Consider the following 12789-nt stretch of genomic DNA (forward strand, 5'->3'; position numbering starts at 1 on the left):
TTCTATCCATTATTACTACATATTAAACCTGGACAACTTTAACTTGTCCAAAAAAAAAAAAAAAAACATGGACAACTTTTGGTTTCCACTCGGTCTCCACTAAAAATGATCAAAATGGCCCAATGGTCTTGATTGGCAGATTTTTGGATCAATTTCTTTGCATTTTCTATTGTCTGCCTCCAAGGAAATTGTAGTTGATGTTCTTTGCTTTTCAATAGGTTATATTGTAGCATGTTTGGGTCAAATGAAGAAGATGTATTGCTTTTAGAAGAACCTACAGAGAATGTTCATGTAAACATAATACACACCAAGGATTTAGATTGAAAAGAAGTCAGCTAAATGAGTCAGCTAAATGAGTCTTTTTTGACCATCCTGATCTGAATTGCACAAGTTGAAGGCTCTATGCAGACAACCATAGTTTATATGCAAATGCTAACAAAATGTTAATTGGAAATAGGTAAAAAACCCAAAAAGTTTTTTGAATTCAGTGGAATTGTTCTGATTTAAAAAAAAAGAAGCAAGGATTCTTGTTCAGTGGAATAGTTTGATTCCTGGCCTTGCATATGAGGTCAATAAACTATCGAAAATCGAATACTTGTTTGTGATAATTCGTTGTCCTGCTGTTCCTTTTGATCTGTATGTTATTGATAGCAAAGAAATAATAGTGATGGATCCTATCAATTTATACTTCCATTACTAAAACTAGTTCCACTAATCGTGAATCTTTCCAAGTATCCAAATAACCTGGGATGAGGGCTGTAAGGTTTACACAACCAAGCTTATTGATAATTTATATATCATACTATTTGGTTATAAATGAAACACAAAATTTAAGTACTTAAAAAACTGTTGCTCTACAATTTTGTATATCCAATTTTTTATTGATTAAACCACTATTCGAATAATTCTTCTTGGGCTTTCCGAGTATTTATTTGATCAGATATTGCAAAATGTTTATTTATTTATTTATTTGTAATGTACATTATTGAAGGGACATCATTTTGTTATTGTATATGCTACTTATGCTATCATTTTTTTCTAATCATTGTGCAGGTATGTGGATGTGATCCTTCAGTTGATTGATAAAGCAAGCGATTTTGTCAGTGATGACATTTGGTTTCGTGTTGTGCAATTTGTTACGAACAATGAAGACCTTCAGGTGACTAAAACTTTTCTTACATATGCTTCATTATTTGTCTTGTCTTTTTATGAAATTCATTCATTCACTATTTGCCTTACACTTTTTATATTTCATTAGCTTTATGCAGCAGTAAAAGCCAGGTAGTATCTGGATAAGCCTGCTGTACACGAGACAATGGTCAAAGTGTGTATATTTTTACCCATAAAGCTATGTATATTTGCCTTACATATATTTTTTTTATGATTCATAAAGCTATGTATATTTTGCCCATGATTCATTTACATTTTCTCATAAAATGTGAAAAAGAATATATTTTAGGTGTTAGTAACTCAAACATTAGAGCTAATGTTTAGTTTGACCCTTTGGTGCTGATACAACCCCACATTGTTGTGGTACACACTTTTAGTTTAGCAGTAAATGCATTTTATTGACATTGCATGTTGTTGACATGAAGAATAAGGACTTTGTTGGACTTGGAATCTGTGGCTTTTTGTATTAGGCTTATACAAAGTCTGGTATTTTTGTTTTTTACAGAATGGGCATATTTTGGATTTTGCCAGCTCTGAACTACCTTCCAATGTTTAATATTGTGTCCTCTCTTTGATAGATTAATTACCAAGTTCCTAACCATAGAGTTGACAATTTGAGATTCGATTAATTTTAGCTTCACTTAGAAACTGATCAGGGGTTGACTATTTGGACAGGATCATAACTCAGCAGATCAAGGGGTGACTGAGGCGAATGGGACTCTGACTGTGGTGGATCCACAACCGCTTGACCCTTTAGCTGACCCTTCAGCATGGACCACTTTCTCCCCTCTTTTTTTCAATTGATGTCTTATCTACTTTCTCTTTCATTTTTTTATTTATTTATTTTTTAGGGAAAATTACATACACAAAAAAAAAAAAAAAAAAAAAACACGGTTTGACCATGGAATTATGTATGGAATTATATTTTTGAGATTGGATTATACTTGATTTGTATAGAATTTTTTTTGGAAATATTAATTTGATGTTAAATATGATTTATTTTTTTTTTTTATGGTTGAAAGTGAAATGTGTGTGTGTTGTGGAATGATTGCTAATTTTATCAGCATATAGATAATTTTATTTATAAAATGGAAAAAAAACTTTTGGCTACTAAATATTTGGTAGCTAAAAATAAAAATAAAATAGAGAAAAACTTTTGACTACTAAATATTTAGTAGCTAAAAATAAAAATAAAATGGAGAAAAACTTTTGGCTACTAAATATTTAGTAGCTAAAATAAAAGCAGACTTTAGGCGACTAAGAATTTAGTAGCTAAAAAAAATAAAATGAAAAAAATAAAAAAATAAAAAAATAAAAAGATGAAAAAAACCCTTTGGCGACTAAAACTTTGGTCGCCATAGATACTTCAAGTTTTGGCGACCAAAGTTTTAGTAGCGGAAAATAAGATTTTTGGTGACTAAAATTTTATTTTAGGCGGCTAAAAATATTAGTCGCCATTTATAGGACTTTTGGCGACAAAAAAATATTTAGTCGCCAATACCTTCCCCGACAAGCTTTCCGCGACCAATCTAGCGACCAAAATATTTAGTCAGGCAAAGCATTTGGCGACTAAAAATTGTACTTTTGGCGACTAAAAATTTAGTCACCAAATGTGCATTTTGTTGTAGTGTGATACATAATCACAAATCAATATCTAGCGGATTTCTAGATTTTTCAATCATGACCCCGCATAATTTTCTCCTAATTCGATCCTTCCATGGGGCTCTAATGGCAATCCCTTACCCCAGGCCACTAACCCTCCTCTATATAAAGAAAGAAAATCTATTTATCAGTGGAAAATTGATCAAGTTGTTATCCATATATAGAAAGGTTTATAATTTTAATAATTATTATTAATAAAAATATTATTAATTTATAATTATTTCTACACTTTAAACTAATTTAAAAATTTTCCTAAAAAAAAATAAATCTCTCTCTCTCCCTCAATCAAATGTGTGTATATATATAAACTACAGAAACATAGAGAGATAAGTGGAAAAAAGCTGCTCCCCTCAAGAGAGGAAATTGTAGTGGAAGGAAGCTAAGTATGGAGGACTACTTTTACTGGTTTTGGGTCTTGACCATTTCATACATATTTCTGGTTTTCTTGTTCAGAGTTTGGGTTTATCTTTGGTGGAGACCCAAAAGAATACAACTACATTTTTTCAAGCAAGGTATCAAAGGACCTCCCTATCATTTCTTGTTAGGAAACACAAAAGAGCTTGTGAGGTTGATGTTGAAGGCTTCTTCTAAACCCATGCCTCTCTCTCACAACATACTCCCTAGAGTTCTCTCCTTCTATCATCACTGGAAGAAAATCTATGGTATGTGTGTCATCATTATCTCCCTCTCTCTCTAAGCAAGTGTTATTTTGAGCATTTTGAGGCCATGTTACTGTATTTGTTGTTTTCATGTACACACATGTATACTCTTGATCTTTGAAGTTGTTAGCATGTTGGATTTTGTAGTTTAAGTTATCTTTTTCTTTCCTTTAACGTTGTGTTCGGTTAAGAGATTTGAAAAAATATTTAAAAATAGAAAAGAAAAAAGTGTAAGAAAAAAGTGTATGAAACTAAGTAAGATATATCTATTCACATTTTACCTATTTTTTTTCTTTCTCTTTCTAAATTCATTTCTAAATTTCTCAACCAAACCCAACAAAACAAACTAATGAAATGGAAGGTAATAAGAATCAGCCTTGGAACCAATTATGGAAACTCTCCCACTTGGCCTCTCTAATTGCGCGAGTGTTCGTTTTTTCATTTAAAATTTCATCGGTACCTGATGAAAATCACGTTTTATAACAAAATTAAAAATGTAAGATTTAAATTGAAACTATTAAAATTAAAATAAAATTTCACTCAAATTAAAATGACTAATAGTATAATTTACCGTTAAAACAAATGTATGTAGACCTAATTGTCTTATACAAAAACTTCTTGAGTTATAGATTAGGAATAATTACTCTACAATTAAAAATTTTGTATAAAATTTTCATACAAAATGATATATAATTTTTTGTGAAACCTTCATTCATATCAAAACATTCATCATATTGCATTCATAATATCAAAAATATCATTAGCATATCATTCTAAGTGGGTGTTTGAAGTTTGATTTTTTGGTATTTTTTTTATACTTGTTTTGGCTTTTTAATTTTTTTTTAAATTTTTAGATTTTTTTTTTTTACTTTTTAGAGTGATTGGCACAAGACAAAAGTAAAAAAAATTTGGTATAATTTTTAAAAAATCAGTAAACAAAAAAAAAAAAAAAATGGAAGAAACGTGCGGTACAATGTTATAATTGGCCATTATGACTCTCTTAAGGACTGTATCAAGGAAATAGCCAAGGTTCAACTCAGAAATTGAATTAAGTGACAAATACTTGGTGCTTTACAAGGTAAAGGAGGCTAACACAAATAGTGTTAATTTAACAATTAACAATTAATTTTTTACCGATTAAAAAATATTAAAAAATAAAAATAAAACAATGTTACAGTCTTGTCAGCTTGTTTTGCTTTTCTTTTGTTTGTATGTGTATTTTGCTGTATCTTTGAAAGATGTTAAATGAAGTTAGTTGATTAGTTTTGGCTTGTCTTCTCTCCATACCATCACATTCTCTCTCTCTCTCTTTCTCTCTCTCTCTCAATTTGTGTTTGTTTGTCTGTAGTAATGTAGGGTCTCTCTATCCATTATGTTGTGAAATTGCATGTGGTGGTTGTGTTTCTTTTTCTCTTTCCACTTTTGCAAAATTGATATTTATTGTTGGAATATTGTATAAAAACGTACATTTTTTTAATACATAAATCACATCTATAATACTTTGATAATGACAATTTTAAAATTATTAAATGTCACAATATAAATATTTCGAGTTGAAATAAAATGATTGCAGCTTCATTATATATAAAATTTTCCTGTAAAAAATTTAGTTAATTATATTAGTTTTCAATATTTAAATTGTGTCAATTTAATCTTAATGTATAAAAGTGTTTCAATTTAATCCTCTAAATAGAGACCAAATTGACACAATTTTAAATATTGGGATGAAATTGAAACACCTTTATATATTGAGAACCAAAATGACACAAGTCAGGATGAAAATATAATTAACTAAAATTCTATTTGTTTAGCATTGCTTTTAACTATTTGGAGCAAAGTGGAGACATAATGATATGACTCCATTTCTACCACATCTAACACCATTTTATTTTCTTTGCATGTTTGAGGTGTGTTTGAATGGTATATAAAATTCAATCACGGACAAATGCATAGAGCCCATCACATCTGAAAGAGAGTTATATTCAGTTTTATAATCAGATTCTATGTACATAAAAAAATTAATAAATAACTGTTCCACAAATTCTAAATCGAATAGAACCTTGAAATTTGGATACATTGATTGAAGGCATTATATGGCTCATTATTGTAGGTGCAACCTTTGTTGTGTGGTTTGGACCCACGGCTCGTCTGACAGTCTCAGATCCAATCCTGATTCGAGAGGTTTTGAACATGAAATCAGACTTGTTTGAGAAAACTGAGCCACCCCCGCATGTTAAAAAGCTTGAAGGTGATGGTTTGTTAACTCTCAAGGGAGAGAAATGGGCTTTCCATAGAAAGATCATCTCCTCAACCTTTTACCTAGAAAATCTCAAAGTAAGTTGATACAAACTCAAAGAATTGAATAAATAACGAAAATGATGTGTTAGATGAATTCTATTATTATAATAAATGATATGTATATATATTTTAAAAAAATAGTACCTATTATTATTTTTGTAGATATGCTAAATTACACATAGCATATATACGTAGGAGGTAAAAAAATTAGTAAATTTCATTCATTTATATATAGTAGAATTTTTAATACATATAATGCTAATAGTTTGTTTATCCTCATGCATATCCATATATTGAATATATATACCTAGAAAAATTATTTAAAAAAATATTCAAAATTTAAATCTATGACTTAAATTTAAATTTGATGGAATGTGAGTCAAACTCATAATGACTTTCATGCAGACATTTCAAACTTTGAACACTTTTCTTAATTAACACTGTTACAATTACCGAATACCTCGTTCAGCGAAATTAACAACCTTTACGTTTTGCGAATAAATGTGAGAGCCAGTAATTTCAATGATTAAGATTTTTGGTGCGCATATATTTTTCCTTATATCCTTTTTCATATGTAGCACTGTTGATATATAATCCATAAGTTTTATTTATTATTATTTTTTTTTCCATAATAGCTAATGATACCTATTATGGGAAAGAGCACAATGAAGATGTTAGAGAAATGGATGGAAATGTCAAGTAGTAGTGGTGGGATGGTGAGAATTGAAGTGTCCAAGTGGTTTGAAGCTTTGATAGAGGAGATCATTACCCACACGGTCTTTGGAAGCAGCTATGAAGATGGAAAAATCATTTTTGAATTACAACAACAAATGCTTTATGCCATTGGGTCCTATAGCAAGGTTTTCTTCCCTGGATACAGGTGATCAAAATCATATGATTTTATTATTTTCTTTTATATAAAAAAATAAAAAAAAAAAGCTGTAAATATATTTTCAAAAATATTAATATTTACTTTTAAAAATAAATTGTGACTTCGATTATTGGATCATTTTTTTCTTTTTATTAAATGATTTACACATTAGAACTTGTAGAATGAACAAATTAAATTAATCTAAATAGGTCTATAGTAGACTCATAGGCGTACACTGTATCATCTAATTCGCAAAAGTAAAGTCATCTATTGCTATAAGCTTATAATTTTCAAAAATGTTTTGGAGCTCTAATTTGTGAGCTTTAATAGCTCTAATGCATATGTGAAACCCATCTGATAAGATGTTTTGGTCTTTATTTTTTATTTTTTATTTTTTTTTTGACTTTTCACCTCACTAGAGCTCAATTAGAGCTCTAGTTTTAGAGGGATGTATAATTGTTGTATAATTTTTTGTATGAAGTGTCTAAATGGGGATGCATTCTAATAGAATGTGATTCAAAATTAATGTACAACAAAACATTTTGAACACTTTTTTGTTTTAAATTTTTTTTATAAATATTGTGTTTTTAATTTTGAATATTACAAGAGTTATGTAATATAAATAGAACTTACATTCAAAAAATTCACAAATATTTAATTTATTTTTATGTATTCATGAAAGTCAAAAAATCTATTACTATGTTCAAAAAATAAAAAATAATAAATAATAAATAATTGATTAATATATCATTCTCTAGGAATTTAATAAATAAATTTCAATATATATACCGTTTATGTATTCATGAAAGTCAAAAAATCTATTACTATGTTCAAAAAATAAAAAATAAAAAATAATAAATAATTGATTAATATATCATTCTCTAGGAATTTAATAAATAAATTTCAATATATATACCGTTTTCCTATTACAAAACATATGTAGAGTTGCTGCAAGGCCATCCATATTAATATTATTTTACGGTTTTAATTTTTCAATTCGTATCTTTTTTTTTTCAATGAATTTATATTTATGAAAAAAAACATACTAGTTGAAAATTCAAAAAAATATTATTAAAAAATTCAAACAAACAAAGTGGAATTGTAACTATTTTTAGAGCTAGTAATTTGCGCCATTTGATAATTATAAAATATATTTATTTGAATTTTGTTAATAGGTTCTTGCCATCTAAAAAGAATAGAATTTCTTGGAGATTGGCTAGAGAAATCAAAAAATCGTTGAACAAGCTCATCAGAGAGAGGATTAAAAGTTATAATAATGGGGTGGTGTCCGATGATCAACAACCTCCAAACGATTTATTGGAATTGATGATCAAAGCAAGAAACATTATGAAACAAAAAAAACACACAAGAAGTTCGGATTCTGCTAAGTCTTCTTGTTCTTGTTCCTCGGAATCGATGATCAGCGTTCACGATATCGTCGAGGAATGTAAAACCATTTTCTTCGCCGGAAAACACACCACCTCGGCTTTGCTAACGTGGACCACCATCTTACTTGCCATGCACCCTCACTGGCAACAACTGGCACGTGATGAGGTATTGGCAGCATGCGGGGCACGTGATATCCCTACTAAAGATGACGTTTCAAAGCTTAAGACGGTAAGCTCTTTTTCCTTTTCTTTTAAATTATAAAATAAACTCCACAATTTGACTCTTTTAATTTTTAATTTTTTTCAATTTAAATCTTAATTTTTTGATTTATTTTTAATATAAATCATCGATCTATTTTCGTTAAGTAAAACCGATGAAAAATAATATTTTAATTATTAAACTCAATGTAAGTATATAAAAAATATCTGAAATACCATTTTTTGTTAAGTTTAATAACTAAAATATTCTCTCTTTTTCAATTTTACTTAACAAAAATAAGCAAATAGATTATAACAAAAACAAATCAAAAGTTTAGAATTTAAATTAACAAAATAAAAAGCTTAAATTATTTTGTTACAAGGTTCCAATGCTATTTTTATATATATATATATATACCCCTTTTTTTTTTTCCTTTTCTTTTTTAAATTTTGACTAAGGGTTAATTACACTTTTAACCATCTAATTTGACTCAAGTTTCATTTTGGTTTTCATTAAAAACCAAAAAAAAAAAAATTCAATTAAAGTAGCCAATTCCCAAACAACCCCCTAGTCTCTATACTTTAAATCCCAAAAAAACCCTTTAGTTTATATACTTTATATCTAGTTTTAGTTGAATACTTTTATTCAAGTTAAAGGTTAACATAAACAATTTTGAGACTTTTGTTAATCTCTTGAGGTGTATATATAAGAAAAATTAACCAAAATTTAGAAAACAAAATGACCAAATTGAAATTGAATTTAAAATCTAAGGTTTAAAATTTTCAAATTAAAATTATAGTGACTAAAGTAAAATTTTAGTCAGATTACAAGGGTGAAAAGTATAATTAATTCTTTGACTAATTACCCTTTTAATTAGTAATACGTTTTGTGTCAAATGTGTAAGTTATATGTAATAAAATATTTTTATGTCACATGGCTATCAATATATTATTTTCTATCTAATTTTAGACATAAGTTAACTTTTGAAATAATTGGATAAAACTTGAAACATGAAAGGTAAAAGTGAGAAAATAAAAATTTCAAATAACAAAATGACAAAATGACCAAACATAAGGACTAAAATGTAATTTGTCATATCTTAAAAATATCATAAATTTTTCTTTAGAAAAAGGATTAAATTAGATTAGTTATTACTAGTAAGAGAATTTATCATTTAATAATAAAATATTCAAAAATTTTGACGCTACACCGTAAATGCTAAATTCACCACAAAATAAGAAAGAAAAGATTCACCCAAAAAAAAGAAAGAAAAGAAATTAAAATAAATAAATAAATAAATAAATAATGACAGGGCTAGTGTTATAAATAAGTCAAGTCAAGTTAAGAACAGTGCTTTTTAATTTTAATTTAAAATTTTAACAAATTTTAAAATGTATTTAACTTAATTTAATTATTTATGAAATTTATATTAAACGAATTTCAATGGAGCCCATTATGAAATCAACTCAGCTAGTACATAGCATTTTATAGGACAAATTGCATTAATAGTCTTTATAGTTTGAAACTTGTATCACTGTAATTCATGACTTTTCAATTATGATACATTTGACTATTAATTTTGAATCTCGTTTCACATAAAGACAATTGAAGACGTCGTTTCTTTTGCAAACAAAAAATGCTCAATTTTAAGAGTAAAGTCATCAATTTGATAAAATATAAATTAGTTTGATAAAAATAAATATCAAAAAAATATTTTTAAATTTTTAAAAATTATTGTTACACACCAAAGACAAAATTATATAAAAATGATATATATAGTTTATATTTTTTTTTATCAAATTAATTTTTAGTATGTATTTGAATGATGATCATTGTTTTTATTGATATTTTTGGATACTTATCATGTAATGGATGGTTATTTTTATTGTTAACAGATATTTTTGTATGGTTCTAATTTAATGGGTGGTTATTAGATTTTTAATGTGTAATCGATATTTAATATATGAAATGTTTTTAGTTTTTTTATTTTTTGATTTAATGAATTGGTATAATGATATCAAAATTGTCACCATATTTGACTTGAATTTTTGAGACTATTTTTAGAATTTTGTTTTTTGAAAAAAGAAACTAATTTAACAAAAATAAATATTAAAAAATTTTAGTTTCAAAAAATTATTTTTACTCTGCCAAAAGAAAAAATTATATAAAAATGATAAGTGTTTTTATTTTTTTCACCAATTTAATTTTTCGTTTCTTAGAAAATTTGTAGAAAATTTTTCATTTCAAGGACAAAGTCGGCATATAACTTATTTCAAATAACTTATTTCATATTGGTTAACTTGTATATTGTTTGAAATATAATGGCTTTTTTTAATAAATAATGCTGGCACTTTCTTATTTATAAAGCTCCGTTTTGTTTGGTTTTCAGAATCTATTTTTAAAATTTTTTCTAAAAAACTAAAAATTATATTGGTGAAAAAATTAAAAACACTTATCATTTTTATATAATTTTTTCTTTTGGGAGAGTAAAAATAATTTTTTGAAACTAAAATTTTTTAATATTTATTTTTGTTAAATTAGTTTCTTTTTTCAAAAAACAAAATTCTAAAAATAGTCTAAAAAATTCAAGTCAAATATGGCGATAAGTTTGATATTATTATACCAATCCATTAAATCAAAAAATAAAAAAACTAAAAATATTTCATATATTAAATATCGATTACACATTAAAAATCTAAAAACCACCCATTAAATTAGAACCATACAAAAATATATATTAAAAATAAAAATAACCATCCATTACATGATAAGTATCCCAAAATATCGATAAAAATAATCACTCATTGTATGATCATCATCCAAATATATAATAAAAATTAATTTGATAAAAAAAATATAAACTATATATATCATTTTTATATAATTTTGTCTTTGGTGTGTAACAATAATTTTTAAAAATTAAAAAATATTTTTTTGATATTTATTTTTATCAAACTAGTTTATATTTTATCAAATTGGTGACTTTACTCTTAAAATTGAGCATTTTTTGTTTGCAAAAGAAACGACGTCTTCAATTGTCTTTAGTTGAAACGGGATTCAAAATTAATAGTTAATGTATCACAAGTAAAAAGTTAGATATGATACAAATCTCAAACTGCAAGAACATATTTATTGAGCTAAGTTTGAACGGAATGCTCAAAAATTTAACCAACATCAAAATAAAAAAAAAATTTAAAATTTAACTTGTTATATGACAGTCTTCAACTACCTTTTAACAAACTAAAGTCTAACATTTTAAGTCAAATTCTAACCACTTTTGTGAATCTTATTTGCAGTTGGGGATGATATTGAATGAATCGTTGAGGTTGTACCCACCGGTGGTCGCTATCTTGAGACAAGCAAAAGTTGATGTCGAGTTGGGTGGCTATATGGTACCACGTGGGACAGAGCTGCTACTACCGATCTTGGCCATCCATCACGATCAAGCATTATGGGGCTACGATGCGACCGAATTCAACCCTAATCGATTCACTTTAGGTGTGGCCCACGCAGCGAAGCATCCAATGGCATTCATGCCATTTGGGTTCGGAAGCCGCCGATGCATCGGACCAAACCTGGCAATTCTACAGGCAAAACTAGCCATTGCTATGATCTTGCAACGATTCTCGTTTGATCTTGCACCAAGCTACCAACATGCACCAACGGTTGTGATGCTTCTAAATCCACAGCACGGTGCACCAATCGTCTTTCGAAAATTTTAGGGAAGAAAACAATCTCAGCAAGGTTCTTAACATATTTGTGTGTGCAATGTGCATATACATAATATTTTTGAGAGTCCCATGTACCTTACCTTCTCTCTTTTTCTTTTTTTTTTTCTTTTTTTTTTTAATGCGCAAAATAGAGTATATTGATGCATCAAATTAAAGTACAATATAACGAAATACATCAACAAAGAATATTTATAGAATTTTTTTTAAAAAAATTCACCAAATACAAAAAATAAAAATAAAAATTCAGTACATTTTCCTATTTTTATGTATATATTAAATTTTTTAAATATTTTTTACAAATATTTTACTTTTTAAGTACATTCAAGTTATATGCACTTATTAGAAAGTAAAAAATTTACATAACATATTTTAAAAAATCACTAAAAATGCAAAAAAAAATACAAAAAATACAAAATTCAAATTTTAGAAAATCAATTAAAACCTACAAACTTTCCATATCTAACAAAGCAGCAAAATTTAAGTATTTAAGATAATATCTTAAGGGCTACAAAATGGTAAAATGTATTAGTTGATACAAAATTAAGAAAAAATTACAAAAAAAAAAATTCAAAATTTGACCATTGTAACAAAATAAATTCTAAAATTTTCATTTTATCAATTTAAACTCTAATATTTTGATTTATTTTCAATCTAAAGTATCAATCTATTTTCGTTATGCAAAACTGACAGAAAAATATATTTTAAACATTAAATTTAATGTAAGTACATATAAAATATTTAAAATATCATTATTATGAGTTAATGACTAATAAAAATAGACAAATGATTTAGATTGAAAACAAATAAAAAA

The 12789-nt window shown here is 26.8% G+C and overlaps 1 protein-coding gene across 1 annotated transcript; it reads left to right on the plus strand.

The window, feature by feature from the left end:
• The first annotated feature begins 3172 nt into the window (after positions 1-3172).
• On the plus strand, positions 3173-12037 carry LOC114309185 (cytochrome P450 734A1). The gene is made up of 5 exons (XM_028254877.2): positions 3173-3494; positions 5602-5825; positions 6425-6669; positions 7836-8277; positions 11544-12037. The coding sequence occupies exons 1-5, from the start codon at positions 3218-3220 to the stop codon at positions 11967-11969; spliced, it is 1614 nt and encodes a 537-aa protein (XP_028110678.2). The 5' UTR covers positions 3173-3217; the 3' UTR covers positions 11970-12037.
• Positions 12038-12789: the final 752 nt, after the last annotated feature.

This window comes from Camellia sinensis, chromosome 4 (assembly GCF_055761805.1).
Source record: "Camellia sinensis isolate YWXY chromosome 4, ASM5576180v1, whole genome shotgun sequence".
Taxonomy (NCBI): domain Eukaryota; kingdom Viridiplantae; phylum Streptophyta; class Magnoliopsida; order Ericales; family Theaceae; genus Camellia; species Camellia sinensis.